The 24751-nt window shown below is 52.7% G+C and overlaps 1 protein-coding gene across 4 annotated transcripts; it reads right to left on the bottom strand.

The window, feature by feature from the left end:
- Nucleotides 1-791: 791 nt before the first annotated feature.
- On the bottom strand, nucleotides 792-20123 carry GATA2 (GATA binding protein 2). 4 transcript variants are annotated; one of them, XM_054838349.1, is made up of 6 exons: nucleotides 19894-20123; nucleotides 12086-12567; nucleotides 10748-11347; nucleotides 7924-8102; nucleotides 4726-4851; nucleotides 792-3890 (listed from the first exon to the last, which is right to left on the bottom strand). In XM_054838349.1, exons 2-6 carry the CDS (start codon nucleotides 12312-12314, stop codon nucleotides 3591-3593), a joined length of 1434 nt encoding a protein of 477 aa, XP_054694324.1. In that variant the 5' UTR covers nucleotides 12315-12567; nucleotides 19894-20123; the 3' UTR covers nucleotides 792-3590. The 4 variants fall into 4 exon arrangements, with proteins under 4 accessions (XP_054694324.1, XP_054694323.1, XP_054694326.1 ...); XM_054838348.1 differs by lacking the exon at nucleotides 19894-20123 and adding an exon at nucleotides 13080-13556; XM_054838350.1 differs by lacking the exon at nucleotides 19894-20123 and adding an exon at nucleotides 13080-13553 and having other exon boundaries at nucleotides 793-3890; nucleotides 7924-8069.
- Between the last annotated feature and the right edge of the window lie 4628 nt (nucleotides 20124-24751).

The raw sequence follows: 24751 nt of genomic DNA on the forward strand, positions 1-24751 counted from the left end.
CCTCGCTAAACAAGTTAGAGAGATGATTAACTTGTCTGAAATGATGTGGGAAGGCCTCGTCCCGGTTGCGTGTGCTTTCCGCAGTACACCGAGAGCTGCTGCGACTCCCGGCTCCTCGTCATCCGCGAGCAGAACTTGCAAACAGGGCTGGGGAGGAGGCTGCACGGTTAAAGAGAAGCAGCGATAGAAAGGGCTGGAATTTGCACACAGGCGCTGAAAAAGGAACTCAGGTTATTTTTTTTCTTAATGAGTAAGGAGTTATCCCCAAGTTGGTTTCCACAGAAGTGAGACGCAACTCCCGGGGGGTCAAAGGAGGAAACCCAAAGTTCATTAGCAGTTTTCTTGAAAATATTGTTTTAGTAGCAGCAGGACTCACTCCTACACATGGCGGGGAAACTCTGCGAGACTTTGCTTCACTTTGCAAGGCCCCAAGGAGTTCCTTGTGTGGGTCAGACTCGACCGTGTGATGAAAGCAGCCACAAAGCTTTGGCCACGGGAGAGCTGCCTGGCCAGCGCTCTTCGCTCTTCTCCATCCTCCCGTGCCAGCCCTCCCGCACCCCCTGCCCCCGCGGCTGCACCCCTTGTTCCCAGCCAGCGCCGAGCAGCTCCGGGCCGGCCATCGCCCCGTGCTCCCTTCACGTCACGGATGATGCCAAATGGTAAGAAACAGGTTTCCACGTTGACGGCGTTCCCAGTTACGGCAGTGCAAGAACCTACGGAGAACCTTGCCCAGCCTAATACAGGCCCTGCCTTGAAACCCATTAAGCAGCTGGCTGCTTTTCCACATTTACGGTGTTTTGAAAACTTGTTTTTATTTGAAAATTATTTCTCCAAACACTTTAAAAAAGCAACCCAGAAAAAACCCAACGAGAAACCACAGTTCATCATCTGCAATGTGGCTACTGCCTTAAGATTTTAAACTGGTTTAGAACCTTTAGCGCACTTAACTGCGTGACCTCGTCACCCCAAAACAGCACCGGAGAATGCATTTTTGTACCTGTGGTTTTTATACTAAATCATTCACCAACTACTTTTTTTTGTCCTACCCCTGGTAGGTTTTTGAAATATCAACAGACCGCTCTGCATAAAGTTTAAGCTAATAATTCTACTGGCAACGACGACAACGATAATTGTTCCTCTCTCCCTATTAAAAGCAGCCTTTATGACATGAAGCTGGGCACAGGTACTTTCACAAAAAAAGGTATTTTATTATTCTTAGCAATATTCACCTTGAAGGAATATGAGGAAAGCATACACTTTTTACAGACAATATATAAACATGTTGTACATAATTAACAATAACTTAGTTCACTAATCCAAAAATAAGCAAAATAAAAAAATTAAAATAAAAACAGAAAATACTGCAGAATTTTTTTTTATGCTGATACAAGTACAAAATAATTTAAATCTCAACTGCCGTTGTCTATGCTGCAGTGACTGACAATATATTGCACTTTGTCAACTGTATCAGTAATCCCTGTCTTCCACCCACATCCCTTCCCCGCCCCCCTCCCAAATCCTACAGAAATTTGAGTTGGGTACAAATAACGTACAACTGTACCATTGTAAAAGGTAAAAAGTAAAAAGGACCCAATTTTTTACCTCAGTAGATTAAAAATTCTTATGATTTCTCCCGACCAATTTAGTTTCCCGTTTATTTCCACTTCTTTACAAAGTGCACCTATATGCCTACGCAGACCAGAAAAAGGAGGAAAGCAGGATTTTCATGGCTGCTCTGTTCTTAATTCATTACCAAATATTTGAATTATATGTTTAGAAAAAAAATTAACGTACGTCCATTTTTATTTGTTTCATTGTTTTTTTTTCTTTAAAGCAGGACTTTTGCAGTAAAGATACAATTGGCTTGATCCAAAAAAAAAAAGCCCCAACAACAAAAAAGTTAAAAATTAAAAAAAAAAAAAATAAAAAGCTTGTCACAGAGTTAAGCTTACGTGGTTTACATTATCAAACCCCTCTGTTCATTGGGGCATTTTCATCAGAAGTATAGCTAAATATGTACATTGTATGTTATACTGGAGCTTGTGTTCACGAGAGGCATCAGATCATAACAATCAATAGAATACACTTCACATTGGTAATAGCTTTGTTTTCGGTCATTTACGTACAATATGGTTTAATAATGGGCGATTTAAATTTTTTTCTTTTTTTTCTTTTTTTCATATAAAATAACGCTACGGAAAACAGCCGTTCCCCTTAGAACGATGCTTTCCCTCGTCTCATCAGCTGTCGCTGTGGTCTGGGATTTGACAGATGTGTGAAGCTCAAACTGATTGTCTCTCTCTCTTTTCCTCTCTCCAGTGATCTCAACCTCATTTCTGCCCTTCCTCCCTGTGAAGTCCACCGGGGCCCGGATGCCTGAGACAGCACACGCGCTGGCTGGCTGCGTGCGGACGGTGGTGGCCACACTGCCCTAAGTTTACCCAAGCAGCTAATCTGCATTTTTTTTTTAAGCGACAGCTGCCAACACAACAGAACAAAATGCTTCAAACCTCTTAAAGTCTGCGGAGTTGGATGGTTTTATGCCCTGCGATGTTTTTTTGCTGTGCTAGAAGTTAGCTGTGACGCAGTTGATAAATGCCTGTATCTCACCCCTCGCTAGTGCAGGATTGCCTTCCCAAGAGTTTTTTTCCCCCCCAACAGTTTGTCTGATCCAGCTGTCTGTTTTGAGGAATAATAGGGTAGTTGGGAAGGGGGCTGGTTTGTTGGTTTTTGTTTTTTTTTTAAATAAATCTTTCATGTTAGGGAGAAGAATGAAGAAATTGTATCAAAATAATCTCCATCCTGGGCACATTAAAATCCCATATTACGGTTACATTTTTGCTTTGTTCCCTCCCCAGTCTTTTTCCCCTTCCTAATAAATATTTTGGTATGGAAGATAGATGGAGCTAATCCAAGGGGGCTGCTGAATATGCATCCCCCTCTCTCCCTTGTTTTGAAGGCAGGTTTTCTTACAGGGTAGCCATTGCAAACAACAGCACAAAAATGTGCAGTCAGAGGGTTGAGGCTTTTTGTGGAAAACAAGAGCAAAATAAATATGACTTTGTGTCTGATTTCATTTTAAAAATTACGTTTCTATAAAGATGTCCTTTTTTCTTTTTTCTTTCTTTTTTTTTTTTTTTTTAATTTTTTCCCCATCCCAAACAAAGTCCACGATAGAAATCCAGCATGTCTGGCTTCCAGTGAGCCGATTCCATCCCGGGAGGCCGCTTATATCTCTTTACAATATTCACAGTAATAACAAAGAGAGAAAGGAAAGCCAGTTCCAAGCCTTTTCCTTCAGCTCCTGCCACCTTTTGCTTCCTGCTGGACCGTTAAGTATCGAACAGGTGAGTTCTTTTTCCTTATACCTGAGGGGGCAAAGTGCATTACAGGCACCACTACACATTTCTGCAGAAGACCCATCATCTGCAAGGTTTTAGTCCAGCATTAAGAGTTAAACCACGTGGGAGCAAAGATCCCCTTTTGCCATCCCTACGTCCTCCTCTTGGCAGAACATTTTCTTACTTGGTGTCGTCTTAGGCAAAGCCCCGTGTTCTTAATCTCTGTGTGGGTCTCTTGGTCATCGGGTTTTATCCCATGGCTGTAACCATGCTGGATGGGTGTGGATGTCCAAATGAGATGCTGGAAGATGGGTGGATGGGGGTAGGTGTCGGTAGGATGTGTCCAGAGTGGCTGAAAGGCGGCAAATGCCCCATGGGCGCCATATGACTAGCGAGGGCAGCAGCGCTGAAGGGAGACGATTTCTCCTGCATGCACTTGGACAGTTCCTCAAAACACTCAGAGCCTTTCTTGCTTTTCTTTGATTTGTTGGACATTTTCCTATTCCTGGTCTGAATTCCTTCCTTTTTCATGGTCAGAGGCCTGTTCACCTGCAAGAAATGAGAAAATCAGGCTCATGCAGACAAAATGACCTTATTGTGCAAAAATGAAAATATTTGGACAGCCCCCATGTGGTTTTCCTGGATGGAGACCTTTTTCTGGCCAAAAAAAATGGTGTTTCTCTCTGCAGAACTTGTTTATATTGATTTGTTTAATAAAACCACACACACAAAAAACCCCTAGACATGAAAAACAAATTGAACTGAATTTGGCAGCTGATGACTCTCTTTCCCGTAGGCTTACCCTCAGTCCTCATTCATTTCCTAATAGAAGAGATCAAACTGGGAGGCACACGTTGACCCAAATTCAATCCTAAGACATGAGCAATCTTGTACCGGTAACCTCTGTTACTTATAGTTTACATAATGTTCCAACATGTCAAGTGATTCCTGCTAATTTATTTTTAAAAAATAATAATAATTTTAAAAAGCCTTAGATATAATTATTTGGGGAAAAAAAAAAAAGCAAAATGAAGATGCCCCATTGGGATTAATTTTTGCACAGAGCCCATTCCAAATGGCCTCTGTGTTTCTGGAGGCAAACAGCACACAAAACACGCTTAGTTAAAACCAAGTGTGGTAGCTCTGTTTTGCCTGATTTGTCCAAGCATTAGAAGCCAAGCTAATACATTGTAATGTCACTGAAGTTAGCATCACTATGCCGACAAAGAATGGCTGTCACTTCCCAGGGGAACCTTAGAGACGGGGGAAGGAATAAAACAACAACCAAAACCCTGAAACCAATAAAAGCCTAGTGTACACCATGCAGTTAAGACATCAATCCCAGCTAGGCAAGCAGCGACACATGAGATGAGTAAATACTCACATTGTGCAATTTATAGTAGAGTCCGCAGGCATTACAAACTGGGTCCCCGTTTGCATTACGTCGCCATAAGGTCGTGGTGGTTGTCTGACAGTTGGCACAACAAGTCCCTGCTCTCCTAGCCGCTGACTAACCAAAAGAAAAAGAAAATTAAAAATGGATCGGCAGGAGGGAGATCACGAGAAAGGTCAAGTTGGATTTAATATTTAGGTTGGGTACAACTAGTAACTAAGATTTTACAGAGCATCAGGGCTGAAGGAAAGCTCCCGTCAGTTTTATATTTTATGGCCGTTAGGTTTTTGTTTAAATTCAAGTATTCTCCTATGCGGACTGCAGCTTCAAGCCCCGTGGCACCGTGCGTGTAGGGGAACGGTGCAGGGGATGTAGAAAGAAATAATGAATCTCTAACTCCACAAACAAAAATTTTAGAGGGGAAAAATGACATCTGATTTTTTTGGGTTTTCCCTTTGCAGGATTCTAGAATGTCATGAAAATGCATTTGTGTGTGTGTCCCCTGCCTTTTTTTTTTTTTTTTTTAAATGACCGATGTTGGGACTGGGTTTGAAAAGAGGGATTGATCTTAAAGAATGTGATTTTTACCCATACTCTGGCCCTTTAAAGATGGACACAAAAGAAAACAAACTGCATTACTTAACTGGGTGCAGTATTTATCAGAGCCATCACTGAAAATTCAGTTTCCATTTACAAGTGAAAGGGAGAAAACAAAACCGGCTCCAACTTTCTTTAAATATTTAGCAAACCAAATTTCATGCCTTGCAGCAATGATTCCGCTGACCCGTCTGCGCCTCTGTGCCTCTGTCCCTACTCAGTTCCTTGGCTGACATGCCCTCAAACAACTGTCTTAAAAAAAAAAAAAAAAAAAAGGGGCAAAAAGCAAAAAAAAAAAAACAACCAAAACAACCCACCCAAAATCCGTCACCCTTTCTAAAACTATTGTTCTGCTGAAACCAAGGTGGGGGGAAAGGAAAATGCTCAAACATTCCCCCACCTCCCAAAACAAGAAGAGGAGAAGTAGAACAGCAGGCAGGCAGTAATTTCTGGATGGGCCCTTGGCTAGCAGACCCCACAATAATACGTTCTTTGTGCAAGCACACTATTGTATACAGCGTTATGGACGGACTGATCGCACCCCATATTTTGGGAAATAATTTTGTATTAGAAAGCTTCAGGTCTGCCTCTGGAAGTGGTCAAAATACAATCCATTTTGTGCAATTGGATTAATGCTGAGGACTCAATATTTTATTTTCTTAAATTAGCAGAGTTTACTTTCTAATGCTTATCAATCGTGGTAATTTCTCCGGGGGCTTGCTCCCTGGATAATTTTGCAATTAGCCGCTGAGAGCCATAGGGTGAAGCAGCAGCGGAGCTCACGTTAACGTGCAGGGCACCTCCACGAGCACAGTCCCGGAGCGGTGGGTTTCCCAGACAAGAACTCCGGGTGCTTCCCTGCCTCCCGGCTCCGCTGGGGAGCTGCTGCCGCTGGAAGCACAGACCGACCCAGCTCTCAAAAGAGGAGCACTGGGTTCTGTTCTCACTTGCTCCTGATTTATGCCGCTGCCCTCTAACTTTCCCAAAGCTGATGGACGGCTCAGCAGCTTAAGGCAAGAATCAGGCCCTGGGAGACTCATATATTTCAGTCCCTTACTCGCCTGTGAGAACAGGCCAAAGGCAGAAAGAGGGGATACCCCTTACTGCAAGTACACTCATGCAACCCAAACACAATTAATGCCAGACCTCCAAACACTGACATTAATACGATCACTTTGCTATTGCATGTCAGGAGAACAAATTCCCAAAGACGGCCATCTCCTCTCCCCCGTAAACAAGCAAACTACAGTGGAAAAAGGGGCAATAAACAAACAAAGCTGTAAATCAATTAAAACAAAACATTTAAACAACTAAACTAAAAGAAAACCTCTTTAGTGCCCCCCAAACCCCTCGCAGTGAGCGAAGTACAACAGTCTCCCAGCACACTGGAAGGTGGAGAGCTGTGTTTGCATATTTGAGATGGCTTACTGATACTCAACTACGCTGCTTAACTCTATGGCCTGTCCCATTCAGACTGGAAAGCACTTGAGCCTGAGAGACGATAATGTTACACTGTTGTCTTAACATTTTTCTATATGTCAGTCACTTTAGAAGGCAAGTCATTAAGAAGCTTGCATAGTTGAAATTCTGACTCAGGACAGAAATCTTCTGTATCCCATCCCAGCGTTAGAGCAGTAATGCCAATTTTCTGCTCTCCAAACCTCATTGAAACATGCCCACGAATAGCTAAGAGACTTAGGCACCATAAATCACAAAGCTCCAAAAAATATATTTATTATTCTTAGCATTTTACGCATTATTTGTGGAGTAGAGTGTATTAGAAATTTCAAAACAGCAAGCATGACTGGCAAGGCTTGCCTATAGAAACTCTCTAAAGCTTTTAGAGTCAGGAAACAGATACACAAAGTTTCCTTATCTTTAACGTACAGATATCCGGATAGGAAACTACTACCAGGAGCTTAGAAAGGACATTTTTTTTAAATCACCCAAATGAAAATACAAAGTATAGGTGACTCCATGGAAAAATAATAGGATTTTTTTTTTTTAAACAGTAGGGGATTGTCTGGGGAGGGAACCAATATTAATATTGCCAGAGAATATAAGAGTGAAAATTACTTCATGGCTTTTTATACAAATAATTATTAAGTAGGGAGCAGTAGCTTTGACTCATCTGATTTGTTTTGCTTTTTGGAGCTGGAACTTTTTTTTTAGTACACGGTGGAGGACATTCACACTCATAACCCTTTCGCTCCCAGTATGCGCCCAAAACGTCCCAAGAGGCCAAATAAATGAGGAATTAAATTAAAAGCTGTCATCCAAGGATAAACGGGGAGATGTATTGTGAGCGGCAGGGAGGCTCGGGACAGAGGCGTGCTCGGCGGGCTGCGGCGACGCGGTGAGCGGCACGGTGGTCTGTGCCGGGGATGCCAGGGCTGGCAGGGGGTGTTGGTGGGGGGGGTGGCGAGATCTGCCCCGAGGCACGGCAGTGACCTCGATGTGACTGACCCCCACGTACAGTACAGCTCGGCTCTGCGCAGGGGCTGAGCAGAGACGAGACACGTTCGGCTTGTGCCTGCGTGTGGTCCCTTTGCCTAATTTATCCCCAAACCCAGGAGAAACAGAGACACCTACCAGCCTTCGTTTAGGTTTAATGAGAGGTCGGTTTTGACCGTTCATTTTGTGGTAGAGCCCGCAGGCGTTACACAGGTAATGCCCGGTGCCGTCTCTTCTCCAGAGAGGGGTAGCAGTTGCTCCACAGTTCACACACTCTCTGCCTTCTAAATGGAAACACGAAGAAACCGGATTTCTTTCTTTAAAAACAAATTCACAAAAGCTTTTTGCATTGTCCTTTAGGCATTTTCCAGAAGTCAAAAAAGTGTGTTAATTCAAGCACAATCAGACAGCAGTGACATCTACAGCACATGCAGCAAGGAGCTCAGTGTTTCGAGAACGCCCAGACTCCAAGTGAGTATTTTATGTCATGATCAAAAATAGGCAGCTCTCTCTGCAAGGTGAGAAAGAGTGACACTCTTATTGTGTCAGATGGAAGTTATCGTTTCAGTAACGAGAACTCCCTTAATCTGCGCTGGACACCGCTCCCCTCCCGTTATCTATTGCGCTCTGATGGTTAGGTCCTGTGTTCTCCTGCCACAAATACACATGTACACAAACACACACACCTGCAAACACACAACATGTTAAAGAGTCAAAGGAAGAGGTTTTCTAGAATTAAATCTGAGCAAAAAGACCTCCCCCTTCTGTGCTTTCTTTTTTGTTGCAAATGCTACAGAGTGAGAAAGTAAAGCCAAGCAGACTGGGAATGGATACAGAATGCCAAAGGCTGAGTTATGATTTTTGTTCTAAAGGCAGAAAACACACGTTTAATGCTGATCTTTGAGAAAGTTCAATTTCAGCAAGCACTCTGGAAACTACTGTTAAAAATTACTGTTCTCCTCTGTTTCTCTGATTTTTCAACAATACAGTTTGGATTTGGTAGGGAGCAGTTTACCTTATTACTGCATCATTATTAGTTTTAGTAGCACAACGTGGGAAACACAGCATTGGCTCCATTAAAACCCAGCATGTAACTCCTAGATATCTGTTTCTGCCTCAGAAAGCTCTCTGCTGAAAGTTCATTTGCCTCTGACGGTTCGAGGGCAGGTCTGCTTAATATAGAAATCTCTCTTAATATAGTTTATGCAAATCCTACAGTATTTAACTGGAGAGGAAATTCTTTTTGCTAATAACTGAAGCAGGCCATGTTGAGTTCAGCGGGGCTTGCGTCTCCTTTAATCTTGGGAGTGGGTGGCTTTTAAACAACACAGTCTACAGTGAAAAATGAGGGGAGCTCTGCGGCACTGCATTTGTAGCTTTTGTCCCTCCTAGGGCAGGAAGCTGCAGGAGTCGTTGTGTCGTGAGTCTTAGTTTTCCTACAAAAACACTGAGTGGTCACGAACTTTCCCCAGTTGCTTGCACAGGGGGCTCCCTTACAGAAAAACACACCCGTACAACAAAACAAAAAAAAGCTCCTTACTTCCCCCATCTAATAAAATCATCGGCAACTACAGGACAAAAATTAAAAAGCTGCTTGCGATCCCTTTATCTTCAGAGACCTGGGTCTTGAATCTCTTTCCAAACTGGGGAGGCTCAGGCTGGCAATTGCCTTTAGGTACTACTCTCTGCACTACTAAAAAATACATATACACAGTAGCAACTGCATTTAAATAATGGCAGAGGGAGAGCGTGGTTTTTTTCCCCTCAGAGGAGCCATTTGAAACAGAGCTGATGAGCTTGTAAAATAGCTGATATTTTTGTTGCAATAAGAGATCACATTTTTAAATTATTGTCTACTTTAAAAATAAATGCATGTGGTGTATTCATAAGCATAGAAGCTCAAAGATATACAAGAATACACACACAAAAGCATATATAGCCATTTATTTTTAAAGGGCTATCTAAATTCAGTCCCAATATACCATATTTCATTTCCTTCCATGGCTGAGGATGTTAATACAGCAAGGTTAGTAGAATCACACAAATTGTCTTAATTCGTCTGTCTAGTTGTACAACTACTGTGATTTCAAAGTGGGATCAAAACTTCTTCCATCACCTAATTTGCTGATTTAGGACTGCACTTTTAGGAAGAAATGCAAAGAAGGGTTGTGAACACAGGAAAGGTCTGCAGTCAGTCGAGTGGAAGCAGAGATGTCTGGTTTGGGGGGGGTGGAAGGATTTTTTCCTAGTTAAAGTTAGGCTGGAGTAAGTTAGCGATGACTGGACACCTTAGTCTTTTGCAGTGGTATGTAAACTATATTTGAACTTTTGCTCCTGTAAAATGTGAAGGAAATAAGGCCTCTGCGATTTGAAGCGGACCGGCCGGGTAAGTTTCGCTTTCATCCTGTGCTGGGGCCTTGGTTCGTATTAATGAAGAGACGTAGAAATTACTGAGGGAGAAATACGTATCGCTAGAAAGTCTCCACCTAGAAGCCATGGGGGTTTTTTACTGACTTGGGGGAGCAGGGTCGGGCCTGAGCCCTTTGGGTGCCTGAGGCCAGCTTTTACCCTGAGGGAAACATTTTTTTCTCATATAAATCCCTCTTTATACAACTCGATCTGCCAGCTCATGCTGCACGGGTCCCCGTGTCCCTCGGCCCCATCTGAAGGCCCTGGGGCCGGTGCCCACTGGCTCAGCGGCCGCTATGGACATGTTGGCATGCACAGAAGCCTGGAGCAAGCTCCATCTCCTACTTTAAAAACCCAGAAAAGTGGGACCAAGGAGTCACTTGCCCCTCTGTCCCGAAGAGATCTGACACAAGCACCCAGCCTCGCAGCAGCCTCCAACCTCACCCCCAAGCAGCCAGGAAAGCCAACCACGACATGCACCCTCGCCTCGGTCCTTCCACCCCGAGGACGCAGCTGCTGCGTGACGGGGCAGGCCACGGGATGCAAGACTTACCCGAACAGGATCTGGCCTTGCTTCGTGGCTTGGGGGTGAAGCTGGACGCGGGGCCCCCCAGGAAGCTGCCCGGGTGGAAGAGGCTGCTGCTGTAGTCGTGGGCGGCTGGCACGTAGGAGGGGTAGGTGGGGATGGGGTGGTGGGTGGAGGGCTGGGCACCCATGCTGGTGAGGCTGCTTCTGAGCGGGCTGGCACTCTCCATCTTCATCCCCTCTGACAGTGACACTTGGTACTTGATGCCGTCTTTGTCCTCCTGCCGGGCGCCGGCAGAGGATGAAGGGGAGGCAGCGCTGGTAGAGTTGGGGTCCGGGGACACTTCCTTGGGAGGGGTCGGGGGGAAGCCGAAGAGGTGGGAGCTGGAGTGTGAGGCTGGGGTGAGCGAAGACACGGAGGCGGTGCTGGACGTGCTGCTGCCTGGGTACACCGAGATGGCCCCGGGCGCTCCGGCCGCCGAGGGGTGCAGGGGTGTCTTGGTGAAGGGGTTGACGGTCCAGGGGTTGTGGTGATGGGCAGACAGTGCCGCCTTGCTGCTGTCCAGCCAAGGGATCCCGGGGCTGTGGATAAGATGAGGCCGGCACATTTGACTCCCGGTCAGGCGGGCTGTAGGAACACAAGAGCATTTGGGATCAGCGTGGGGCAGCTCAGCCCGCAGCGGCTCTGGGAAGTCCCTCAGCTCCCAGCCCGGGCAGCTCCCCAGTCTGCGGGCAGCCGGAGGGGAGCCGGGCATGGGGAGAGGTTTCACAACCGGAGAAGAGCAGCCAGAATGGCGCAGCAGCCCCTTCGCCCCGTCCCCTCTGAGGGGGATACCAGCCAGACCAGCAGGAAAGAGCGATGGGCAGCAGGAGGGGGACCCAGCCACCCGGAGCAGGAGTAGCGGCACCCCCTTTCCTCCCACCCCACCCTGGAGAATAAGCAGCAAACCCCTTTTTGCTCTGTCTTCCGAGCTGCTGCAACACTCGCTCTTCGGTTCCTAAAAACACCCCCAAATAAAATCCATCGCCGATTTGAATCGGTTCGTATTTTGCATCCGGGAAGTAGCCGTGTCTGAGAAGTTTTAGCCTGTGCGCACACAATTTCCCCTTCCTCTCTCACCTCCCCCCCTTTCTTTCCCTCCTCTCCGCCAGTCCTTGGTTATCTCTAGGGTTAAAATCCACCCGTGCCTCCCTTTCTATCCTGTTTTCTTAGATCTCCTTCCCCCTCCGACACACCGAAGCGGCCCCCGAGTGAAACTCCTCGTCTCCACGTAGGACACCCGCACGGAGGGGCCCGGGGAGCGCAGGCGGAGGCGGGCGGGGAAGGGGCTGGGGGTGCAAAGGAGGGCAGCGGGTGCTGATTTACCGTGTGCCTGACTGTAGGAGACCCTGGCCCTGGCATGGGCAGAATTGGCGTAGTAGGGGTTGCCCTGGGAGTCCAGGTGGTTGAAGAAGACGTCGACTTCGTCCGGAGGTAGGAGCTGCGCTGGTTCCATGTAGTTGTGAGCCAGTCCGGGATGGTGGCTCTCGGGGTGCTGCCCGTTGAGCACGGCGTGGTGGGCCATCCAGCGAGGCTGGTCCGTGGCCACCTCCATGGCCTCGGGCCTCCCCTCCCACCCACCCCCGGACCAGGAGCGAGCGGCGCTCGGTGGGGGGGCGGTGCTGCTCGGGGGTGGCTTTGGCGTTGCTGGTGGGTTTTAGGAGGTGGGGTGGCTTTTCTTAGAAAGAAAACCGACGGGTGACTGGAGTGCGCCCTCGGAAGGGTGGGGGAGGACCCCCGAAGTCAGCGTGTCCCTCTGTCAACAGGCGGGTGGCGGAGGCAGGTCCGGGGAAGCGCCGGGGCAGCACCTGTAGGGAAGAGACGGGCGGGTTAGCGGCACGGCAGCCCCGGGGTGCGCTGCCCGCCGGGCCGGCTCCCGACCGGCTTGTTTTCCCAGCGGTAAATGGCTGGGGAGGGGGAAGCGGAGCCCCTCCCCCCTTGCAAAAATATCCTCTCCCCCAAAGTCCTCGCCTTGCGCCCTCCCTTCTCATTGCCCCACAAAATAAACAGAGATCCCATTTCAAACTCTTTACCAAAAAAAAAAAAAAAAGGCAAAAAGCTTCCTTTTTTTCCCCCCGCTCTCGCTACAAACGTCAACAGGAGTTTTTCCAGCTGGCTTCAAAAGCGGGGTAAAAAAGGAAGAACGGCAGATCTAATACAGCGTAGTTCTAGCAAGAACTCAGACTGACACAAAAGGAAAAGGAGGGGAGAAAGGGGGGGGGAGGAAAAGAAGGAGAAGAGGGGGGAGAAGGGTGTTTAGCGAAAGCGCTGAGTGCGCCCTGGCAGCGGCGCGGCGGCCCCCCCCGCGCCCCACACTTACCCGGCGCGGAAGGCAGGGTGCCTCCGCGGGGTGGGTGGTGATGGATGCCTGCTTGGAGGATGCGAGTGCCGCAAAGAGGGGGAGAAAGGAGGGGGAGAAAAAAAAATAAGAAAAAAAAAATAGAGGGGAGAGGGGGGGAAAAAAGCAGAGCGAGCGCGGGAGGTGGAGAGGAGGCTGGATGGAGGGTGTTACTCAGATGGCAAAGCCGCTGCTCTGGCCGGCTCGGTCCCATCCCCGCGCATCCTATATGAGCGCTGGCGCCAGCTGGCCGCGGCGCCGCAGACGGGCCGGGGCGCGCAGGGCCGGCGGCCGGGCCAGCCAATCCCGCCGCCCCACACCGCCCCCAACCGCACCCCCGGCCCCAAACGGAGCCGGCCCGGGGGGGGTGGGGGGAAAGCGGCGCAGACCCCCTCCTCCGCCCCCCTTCCCCCGCCCGCAGCATCCTCGCCCGGCAGCGCCGTGGGGGCTTTCCCCGCCCGGATTCTGCACGCCCCTGCGGGGCGGGGACGGCAAAATAGGGGGGTCCCGACGCGGGGTGTGCGGGGAGGCGAGGCGAGGCGGGGGGGGGGGGTGGGGGGGTGCCGGGGCGGGCGAGCAAGGACGGAGTGCGGGAAGGGCTCAGTGATGGGGCCGGCTCCGTCGGGTGCTGCCCGGCCGCCGAGCCGCGGCTCCCAGCGCCGCCGCCGGGATGCCCGGGGCTGGGGGTGGATGGAAGTCGGTACCAGGGAGATGAATACGCTAAAATCCCCTAAATCAGGCACAGCAGCGCGCAGCCGGGAGTGGGACAAACCCAGCGTGGTCGTTCCCATCACGTTAGTTTGAAATAACTGTCTGAATCGGGAAAAAAAAAATAAATAAATGCGAGGCTCCGCGCCGGCCCGGGGACCGGCAGGGCGCAGAGAGCCCGGGCAGCGGGGCAGCTCTGGCCGGCGCTGCCCTCCGTACCGCGCCGGGCGGGTTGCGGGGCAGGGACAGATCCTGCCCGGCTCCCCGGCCTGCAGCGCTCGGGCCGGGCCCGGGCTGGGGTTTGCTGGCGGCTACGGCACCCAACGGCCAGGCCCGGGGGGGCCGAGCCGGGCCGGGACAGAAGGGCGCCTGGGCACCGGCTACAGCCTCCCCGATGGGGCTGCGGCGCTGCAACCCTGGGGTTTTTTTCCCTTCTACCCTTAAAAAATAAATAAATAAACCCCCCAAAACACCACAGTTTTAATCTGCAATTACGTGTGTGCTTTGGGCCGGGGAGGAGAGGCGCAGCCCGCATCAACAGGCGTTTGCTGCGGAGTTTGCGGCGCAGCTCGGTAGCAGCCGGGGCGCGGGTCGGGCTCTGCCACCCCCGAAGGTGCAGATAAACCCGTCCGCTTTTGAGGCGGAAAATAATGATAATGGGAAAGTCACATCACAACTAACCCCCCAGAGCGCGGCCGCGCGCTGCTGCAGGTCCCGTTTCCCAGGCGCTCCTCTCCCATTCCTCGGCCGCTGTTTTCGGGGGGAAAGGGAAACGCTCGTCGCAATCCCTAAAACCACCGAGCTGGACGCAGGGCGAGGAAACTGCCCTTGGCCCGGGGAGCAGGGCAGGGGGTGGCGGAGAGCTGCCCCTCCGCCCGCCGGGCAGCGGCTCCAACCCGACGGCGCGGCCGGGGCAGGGGCGCGGGAGCCGGTCGGTGCCGTGCGGGCTGTGCCGGGGCCCAACGGGGAGGGGGATGCCGGCGGGGGCAGCGGGGCGGCCCTGGGGATACTGCTGCTGCTGCTGCTGCCCGGAGGGCTGCCCCCCCGGCAGGCAGAGCGGGGGGCTGGGAGCCGGAGCCGACCTCCCCCGGCCCGGCCGCCCCAGTCACTACGACGCCGGGGCTCTGACGTCACCCGCCACTGCCAAATTCGCCAGGAAATGAACTTTTTTTTTTAAATAATAACAATAATAATAATAATGATGACGGTAATAATAATAAAACTCCCTTTCCTCGCTGCGGAGCCCGTCTGGCCAGAGCGACACGGGGTTCCCTCCCTAACTGTTCCCCCACCACTACCCGTTGTCCCCCCCCAAACCTCCCCCCAAGGGACCCCCAGCGCAGCCCCACGGGGCGGGAAAGCGGAGGCCGGGCTCGGGGCGCCGGAGGCTGGGGCAGGGGGAGCCGGCATTGCTCCCCCCATCTCCCCGTATCCTCTCCTCTGCCGGCCTCCTGCACCCAAAGCCCGGGTTTCCTCGCTCCCCCCCGGCCCCCTGCCCTCGGGGCTGCGCGGCGCCGCCGGGACCGCGGCGCCCCTCGCCCCCTCCTGCCGCTGGGGGGGCCGCAAGCGGCGGGCCGGGCGGCATCTCCTCCGTCGGCTGCCGGGCGCGGAAGGGGCGGTGGAGCCGGCTTCTCCCGGGATGGGCTGGTTGGCCCGGGCAGGCCGGGGACAGGCGCTGGGCCGGGCTTGGTGGGAGGGGGCCGGGGCTCGAGAGGGCAAGTGCCCCCCGCGCTGCGGAGCTGCCCGCCCGCGGCGGAGCGTGCCCGGGCGCCTTAGGCCGGAGGTGCCAGGGAGGAAAGGGAAACAAAGCGAAAAAAAAAAAAAAGGAAAGTTAAAAGGCAGAAAATCAAGCGAGCTTTCTAAAAATCCGTCTTCTCCCTCCGCGTCCGAAGCGATTTTCTTTCTACACGCACCAAAAACCTCCACCAAACCCGCCCAAATATCCCCCCAAAACGCGTTTTTTTTTTTTGTTTTTTTTTTTTTTAAAGAGGGGTGAGTATAAAATAAACGCGGGCGTTTGCAGGTAGGTCCCCCCACGCCTCGCTCTACCCACAGCTCGGAGGCTGCCGGAGCCGGGTCGCACCGTGCCCGGGGGCCCGTCCCGCTGCAGCAGGGCGGCGGCCAACCGGGATCATCCCGGCCCCGCCGGCTCCGGCTCCCGGCCGGCGGCGAAACCCAGCTCCTCGCTACGCCCTTATTAATTAATATGGATGTTTTAATTATTGCCCGCCTGCCATCGGCACGGGGCCGCGATTTATTTTTTTTTTTTTATTTTTTGGGGGGGAGTAGGGTGGACTGTTTGTTTTAGGCAGGTGATAAAATCGCAGTTAACGAGCTGATAATTCGTTCGTGTTTGTTTTAAAAGACAAATTGTAAAGATTAATCAGGCGGCTTGATTTATGGCGAGGCAGACCCCGGCGCTGCCCGGCCAGGGCTCCCTGAAGCCCCCGTCTCGGGTTACCCGGGGGCCGGCAGGCAAAGCAAAACAAAAGGGGCGAACGGGCAGCGGCGGCGGCTCCGGCCGCGCTGCCTCAGGCCGGGCCCCCGCCCCGGCGCCCGCTCCCCCCCTCGGGCCGGGGGTCTGGCTGCCCCTTCCCGCCGCCGCCCGGGTGCCGGCGCAGCGGCCGGCGCCTCTCCTCGCACCCAAATCTCGCGTTTTGCACGCCCTCTCCTATTAAAACCCTTCGCAAAATAAATGACCCCTCCAGCCGGGATGAACGATTTCTGCTGAGGGAGCGGTTTAATTCCCGTGGCTGAGCTGGGAGATTTCCTAGCCGGCCGGCTCGCAGGATTTTACTTTAATTTTTTTCCCCGTTGTATCCCGTCTCCGCTGCCTGCGTTTGTCGAGCCGGCTGCCGGCTCCGGTCTCGGCCGCTAAATGCCCCGGCGGCACGGCTGGGGTTTTTAATTGAATTAATTCACCCATCGGGAACATCAGCAACCCGCGCTGGCTGCTGGAGGCGAGCAGCTTAGCTCCGCTCCGCAGCCCGCTTCACACGGCTGGTTAAGCAGCTCTCCCCTCAATTTTCTGCCAAGCCTCCGGGGAGAGGGTCTGCCCGCCGCTGGCCGGGCCCGGGACGCGTCTTGCTCCCTGCAACCCCCCACTTGCTTCTTTTCTCCCTTTCCCCCCTGTTTTTCCCCCGACACAACGGGCTCCGTTATATTAACTTTATTTTGTTACTGCCGTTGCAATTTTTTTTTTTCTTTTTTAATAAGGGAGCTTTCCCAGATCTGGAAGCACAACTGGTTATTTTGATTTGATTGACGAGTGATGTCATATCGTTAAGGGAGGGGGGAGACGACAACATGTTTTAGCAACAGTTAGTACTGCCATGTGATGGAGGTGACACCTATGCCCGGGCAGAGGCGAAGGCAGAAAACAAATACTCCCGGCCGTGCACGCAGACTATTTATTTACACACCCGGAGTGAGGTTTCTTCCTCTTTTTTTCTTTTTCTTTTTTTTTTTTTTTTTCTTTTTCTCTGATCCGGGGTGCTTGGACCAGGGAAAAAAGTATATCTGAGCAAACGGGGCTGAGCTGGGTGAGACCCGCAGCCTCCGGGACACTTTCCTCCAGTCACCCCCTCTTCCCGGGGAGGGCCGGCGGCCCCCCCCCCCCCCAGGGGGCCACGCTCCCTCCCGCCGCCCGGTGAACGGAGACCCGGGGGTCGAGACCTCCCGGGGCGGCCGTCCAGCATCCCCCCCCTCCTCCCCGCCGCCTTTCCCCCGAAGTCGAACCCGCGGCGGCTGCAAGCAGGGAGGGCAGGAAAAACTCCGTGAAAAGAAAGAAAGAGGGAGAGAAGCGCTCAGCTCCGCGCCGGGCCGCCCTACTCACGGCCGCCGGTGCCAGCGGGCGGTGTGCGAGTCCCGGGGCGGGCCGGGGAAGGCGACTGCCCGCCGGCGGGGAGGGGGCTGGGAGGGCCGGCGGCGGGCTGTGGGCGTACCGCCCCGACCCCCCCCGCCCCGCCGGGGGCCGCGGCAGGTAGAGGACCAGCCAGCCGGTGCGAGCGGCTCCCGCCCGCCCGCCGCCCGCAGGTAGGAGCCCCGCGCCCCCCCCCCCCCCACCTCCGCGGCTGCCAGCACCGGTCGCGGCGAGCAACACCGCCGCCTCGGGTTTATTTCCCTGGGTGTGATTTTTTGGGGAGGGGAAATTCTTGCTTTCTGCCTTTTTTCGGTGTTTTCCTCTCTCTGGTCTGGTCTCCGCTTTGCTTTTCTTCTCCCCCGCCCCCCCCCCCGTCTTGCGTTACTAGCACTTATTAATGGCTGCTAATAGGGTTATAAAATGACACAGTTACCTCTTAACCACAAGACCCTATTTAAGCTGCATTAAAAAAAAAAAAAATAGACGGCTCGGGGAATAAATCACGGAATACTTAATCTTTTTTCTTTTTTTTTTTTTTTTTTAAATACTGTAGGAGCCGTCTCGCTATCCCCCCCATCCCGCAGACGATTTCTGCGGGACATGTCCCCCACCGTGCGAACCCGCAACCTGCCTCCCGGCTCCCGCATTTACCTGTGCTTTGTCCGCAATTTGCCCGGTGCCCGCCGCCCCGCACACCCCCGCAGCCCCACGGCTCGCTCAGCTGCAAATAAAGGGGGAGGAAAAGCCTCAAATCGACCCCAGTCTGCCCACAAAAACGCCTTTTGTGCAAGTTCCCGAAGAGAAAGCGTGCGGGGAGGTTTGCACACGTACAGCTTTGTCCAGAAAAAGGTATAAACGTTTTTTTCAGGCGCTGCCAGGAAAGATTTCGTTTGCAGGAGCTCGCTTTAATTTTATATATATTTTTTTTTCTTGCAAGGTTATTTCGGGCGCGGCTGTTGCAGGAGGGAGGAAAGAGGCCGATCCCGCAGGTTTGATTTGTTTCTCCACAAGCAAAACTTCGCTGGGGAGGGACCGAGCCCGGAACGGGGAGCAGGGCTCGTCTCATGCCCGGCACCGGCACCGCCCGCGGCTGCTCCCCGCCGTCCCCGGCCCGGCCGGCGGCGCAGCCCGCGGCTGTCTTTTCCCTGCGAGCCGCGGGGCTTGAACCAGGCCGGGGTTTAGACTTCCGAGAAAAAAAAAAAAAATTGCTTTTAATAAAGGTGCTCCGTGCTCTGGGGGAGAACAATCCCCGCGACTGAAACCCGCACCCCTCCTTAGTGAAATCGCTTTTCTTATTGAAATCGTCTCAAATACAGGCAGGCTCCGCTCCTGGTCGCTTTTTTTTTTTTTCTTTCCCTTGCCTTCCAGCCTCAGCACCCCAAAGCAAAAGGAGAATAAAGAAGGGAACTTTGCACACAGAACAAAAAAAAAAAAAAGGAGAGGGAGGTGAAAGCCCGCGGAGAGGAGCGGCCCGGTCCCCGATGTGGCTGGGTAATTTTAAATCATGCAAAGCCCCGTAAAGCTGCCGCACGGGACTGGGACGGGGAGGACTCCCCGGCAGGCAGGTGCAGGGGGAGCGGGACCGGGCCCTGCCGGCTTTCCGGGGCAGAACAAACCCTTGCATCTTATTTTTTTTTTTTAATGCCCAAATCTGCCAACAATGGGAGCGAGGAGATAGGATGTGGCTGCGGGGAGGGGGCGCGGGGCTCTGCACACCCTGTCTCCGGGAAGTGTCTGCCTGGCCGCCCTGGGTGAAATGCAAGTTTCCAAGATGGAGATTTAAATAATTACCCCGGTGACAATGGGAAAGGGAAAAAAACAAAACAAAACAAAACAAAACACCAAACCAACAAACCTCAGACCCACCCGGCGGCCCCGTTCCCCGCAGGGCGCCGGTGCGGGGAGCGCACCGGGTGCGCCCCAGCCGCCGGGCAGAGCCGGCTGAGCTCCCGCCGTGCCTCCGACCTGACGGGCGCTGCACCGAGCTCAGCCCTGCCCGGCAGCCCCGGCCGGGCGGGGGGAGGAGGAGGGCCGGGGGGTCCGGGCGTGCTAGGGGCATTTTTTCGTTCTTTACAAAACCCTGCCAGGTTTGTCCCCGGGAGAAACTGCCCCGAGCGATGAGCTCCAGCAGCGGGACCCGCAACCCGGTGCGCTGCGGCGGCGAAGCCGCGGTGCCGGTACGGCAGCCCCCGGGCCGCGCAGAGCCGCGCAGCCGCATCCCCTTACCTTGCCTTTCGCCCGTCCTCGTTTTTCTTTCAGTTTTTCGCCCGGTGCCTGGAAAGCGCCGGTTCTCCTCTTCCACGGGGCCGCTCCGCGGGCTGGGGAGGGGGCGCCGGCCACAGGGAGCCTCCTCCGCCTGCCTGCGCCGGGAACGGCGGCTCTGCCGCAGGCGGTGGGTGCGCGCAGTCCGGCGGAGGGGCTGCCCGAGGTGCGCGCTGCTTAAAACTGGCAGCAGTTTTCGAGCTGAGCCCTTTTTTTTTTTTCTCCCTTCCCTCCTTCCCCCCTTCCCTTCCTCCCTCCCTCCCTCTCTTTTCCTCTCTCCCTTCTTTCCCTCCCCTTCTCTCTCTCACTCTCTTGCATTCAAGAATGGCACAGCGAGCCACTGTGTATTTATGTACATAATAAGGCAGCTCGTCCCCTCCACTTCATTTGCATCATTACAATATCTGTACAAGCACATCACATTGTCTGTTGCTTGCACCTTTTGTTACGGTTGCTGTCACAGTCTACGCGACTTGACTTTCATATTTTAAATGAATTGATATTATACCAACAACACACACTCACATCCCAGGCGCTGGGAAACAGGGCTCCGGTGCCCTGGGCGCCGCAGCTCCAGCCTCTCCCAAGCCGCTCGCTTCTTCCACCGGGTCCCAAGGAAGGTGGGGTGGGGGGGAACTGCTTTGTAGGATTAATTATTCGTATAAATTACTTCTATTGGTATTAATTTTGTTTCCACTCCCTAGTCAAGGGAATGTTTTAGGGGGGGTTGGATTTTTTTTTTTTTTTATTGGCCAACTTGGCTTTTGTATAACCTCGTGTTTCTTCTCCCCCCCTCTCCCTTCCCAAACTCAGTCTTTCGGGCTATGCACCTGCACGTAAGAGAGGCAGCGAAGAAGCTGGAAGAGGCGCAAGCAGATATTACTCGACGAGTCGTTGTTATAGCTAGGAAAAAACCGGTAAAATACATATCTCATAGACCATTAGGAAATTCAGCCAGAACGAATGTTTTTGGAAATGTTTGCGCGCCCCAGCCCCGGCTTGGCAATCCTCACCTGCTGGGTATTTTCCTCCCGGTGCGTGTGTGTGCGCGCGGGGCTGGGGGGAATCCCCTCGCCAAGCGCCCGGTGGCTGGATGGGGTAGCGGGCGCCGGGGCCGGCCGCGGGGGGCCGCGCCGCATGGGGCCGCAGGGGCCGCGCCGAGGCGCCGCGGGGCGCGGCGCGATTCTCCGGGGGGGGGGGGGGCAGGCGAGACCCCCCCCCCCGCCCGAGGCTGCGGGAAAACCATATTAACGGAGAGACAAAGGCCGGACCGTCCGGCCGGGGCCCTGCGGGAGCGGGGGAACGAAATACGGTTCAGGAAGGGAAGGAGAAAAGTTTCGCGGGAGAGGAATTATCATCATAATGGAGGTAAAAATGTGAGCGGGGGGGGGGCAACCTATTCTGCTGGCATTTTCTGTCTGTCTTTGTGATATGGTTCGGGGGAAAAAGGGTCCTTGATATGCGGCAGATAATTCTTATCAGCCCCACGCAGCCCATTTCCAAAGTAAGTGTTTTAATTACTCCTCCTGTATTACCCTTCATCCTCTGAGAGGAGATACATCGCCAGATTTATGCAGGGGGGAAGAAAATACAAAATAATGCGGTATTAAAATATATACACATATATATCTCCCCCTCTTTTTTTCCCCCTTGTGCCCAGGAAGAGGGATACGCTGTCGCCAGCCGCGCCCTGGGATCGCCCCTGCACGGAACGACCCTACAACGAGGGACCGTCCCTCAGGCGGAAAAACTACGGGAAAAGCGGGATTTGAAGCCTGCAGATTTTTCCTCAAGCGGGGACAGGCGGGGATGTCCGAGCCGGGGACTCTGGGGGGGCTGAGACCGGCGGAGGCGCAGGGCTGCCCACCCGAGTCCCACCGCGCTGCTGCCTGCTCGCCGGCTGGGCTGTCCCGGGCTGTCCCGGGGCCAGGGCCACCCCTCCAAGTACCACCAGAGGCATTTGGGGCCGGAGGGGGTGGGAGTGTGATTTCCCCCTCATGTCCACTGGAAGAGAAGGGTGTTTTCCTCTGCTGTTTAGCTTTCGTGCTAAAGATGTCATCTGAAAGTGTGGGAGGAAGGGGGGACCGTGCTCTGCTCTCTTCCACGGTAACAACCATATTCTGCATATTGAAAAATATGATAGACAGTGGGGAAGGCACTTTTTTTTTTCTCCCCTTAAAAAAGAACCAACCTTTTCAATATTGATTCAACAAAAAAGAGAGGGAGAGAATTTAAAAAGAGAAGAAGCAGCACCAGCAGCAGGGAGAATATAGGCTCAGCAACTCTCCAGGTTCGCTTCCTTATTATTACTATCCAGGGGTAATTTTTCATCTCTGCTAGCTAATCTTTGTTCCTTGTGAAGATAATGAATAGCCCAATCCTTATCTCCTGGGCTCCTGGAGGCTGCTGGAGAATGGGGTTGAACAGGGTTGAAAATTGGTTCCAAAGTGCTGCTGAATAAATGGTGTTCCTTATCTCTCGCTTCCAGATTATCGGAACCCTTTCAAAACTCACACAACAAATACAGCCACCGCATCTAATGCATCATTTACCAGAGCAGATCTCCGCGTTTGATCGGCAGATAGGCAAAATCTATGTATTCCTTGCTTTACTTAGTATGCATGGACGCAGGGCTGCTGTGCATACGGGGTGCCCCCCGATGGGACACCCCCAAGGCTCTTAGCACACGCAGGTCTTTGCTGTGGACTCCACGGAGTGACCAGAGTGTCCCCTGCCTGTCCCCGACCCAGGGGAGTAGGGTGGGACAGCCATCCGCCTTGCAAGGTGCTGCCACGCTGCACACTTGGAAATTTGGGGTTGTTCTGCTGGGGAGCTGGTGGATTTGCAGGGAGAGAAGAGGTGTGGGTATCATCCTGGGCACCCCAGGCACCTGCTTACACTCACGCTCACTCCTGCACCCACAGTCGCATTTGCCCACACCCAGGAGCAGTCGCTGCTCCAGGGGTGCTGAGCCTCTGCTGCATGGCAGCACCCCTGCCCCCCAAAAAACTACTGTTAGGCTCAGCTGTGCCTTAGTCCTGTCCCAACCCTCAGCAGTCTTAGAGGCCAGTTGGACCAGTCTGGTAAAACATCCCGGTGCTCCCTCCAGCTTGTCCCCCCGAATCCTGGCAGCCCAGCCATGGAGCCCGGCCAGTCCCTCAGGTCCCCCAGGGCTGGGGCCAGCTTCCAGCCCTCTCCATCGGTGCTGGGTGATCCCCCCACATACCAGCCACAAGCAGGACAGGGTAACTGAGGCAGCCCAAATTTGGGGAGCAACTGGTGATCCTGGGGGAGAAAAATAAACAAACCCCACAAAAAGGGAGTCCGTCTTCCCTCCTGGAGTTAGTGTGAAGCCTGTCCCTTCCAGCTCAGGGCAGTATCAGGCTCTCTTGCTCTCTTCTCCTCTCCTTCTCTCCTTTCTCTCTCTTTTTCTTCTCCCTCTCTCTTTCTTTCTCTACACTAGATTTTCTTGTTTCTTATTTTCTCCCCCCCCCCCCTTTTTTCCCCCGAAAGAACATCTGCATAACAGTAAATGCCTCCCAGCCCGTCTGTGCAGCCCCTGGCTCCAGAGCAGGAGATCCCCCAGCCCCAAGCCAGGGACAGATGTCCCCTCAGCTCTCACCCTTCCCTTCTTTCCCTGGCAGTGCCTGAGCTGGTGCCCAGGTACCAAACAAAGTGACATTTTATTTTGTGCCACCACAGCACACCCCTGCATCCCCAGCACTGCCCTGGACCCCTAGCCCAGGGGGCCAGCAGGTTCTGGGCTGGGGACAGAGCATCCACACTGTCCCGGTCCCCTTTGCCTGTCCAGCAAAGCTCATTCCTCCCCTGCCTGGAAAGGGAGAGAAACTTCTGTGGGAAGTTGCGGGCTAGCAGCAGCCCCAGCCAGCCCCTGCCCGTGCTCAAGAGTTTTGCAAATGTTCAACTTGTACTAATTTTTTTATGGCTGTATTCACAGTTGTTCCCTGTAAAAAATGGACCTGTGTTAGTTTATTAATAACCTAAACATTACGTATTAAAGACCTATGAGTGACACAAGATGACAAAAAGCTGTATTTTTCCAATATACACAAGCACACATTTAATAACCTTCTATTGCATCTCAGCTAGGCCTTCTCTCTGATGGTTCCCATGGCAACTGAGATAAAAAAGCAGCCATTTTCCATATCTCTATGAAAGTCTATTATATTGCAGGATTAGTTCATCTTCTGCTAAGGTCAAACACAAAGTCATACAACCTGAAATATTTAGAATCCATGTACATTCATTTTTTTATATGCCCTTTCATTTTCCACAAAAGACTGGGATCCTCTGAGGTTTTATTCCCCAGAAAATGCTAAGCAAAGCAATAAAAAAATCATGATTAGCAGCTGATGAAAAGTTCAATTGTTTTTTTTCCCCAGGTTTTTTTTTCCCCCTTAAAAAAAAAAAAAAAAAAACCCACACACCACTATTGTTGGGCAGATAGTGCCTTCCCCATTTATCTCTATCAGCAGCCGTGATTGCAGCCGATACCGGCCGCCTAATTGGGCTCGGAGCAATTTGCAGGCGGACGGCGTCACCTTCTGGCTAAGGCGGGTGAGACAGCGGCGGTGCAGGGTCAGGCCCAGGCCGGGGCGGGGGGGTGCTGGAGCCACCCCCCACTTTAGCATCCCCCAGCCCTCAAACCGGCGGCCCGGTGCAGCCGGGGGCCGAGGCAGGAGCCGGGACTCAGTTACGGGACGGCACGGCTCAACTCTGCGCTGCTTTGTAAGAATGAATATAAACTCGCTACAGGCTTGCGAACATTTCAAGAGTCCGTGTCTGTTTATTCCTGTGATGA

The sequence above is a fragment of the Grus americana genome, chromosome 11 (assembly GCF_028858705.1).
Source record: "Grus americana isolate bGruAme1 chromosome 11, bGruAme1.mat, whole genome shotgun sequence".
In the NCBI taxonomy this organism is placed as follows: domain Eukaryota; kingdom Metazoa; phylum Chordata; class Aves; order Gruiformes; family Gruidae; genus Grus; species Grus americana.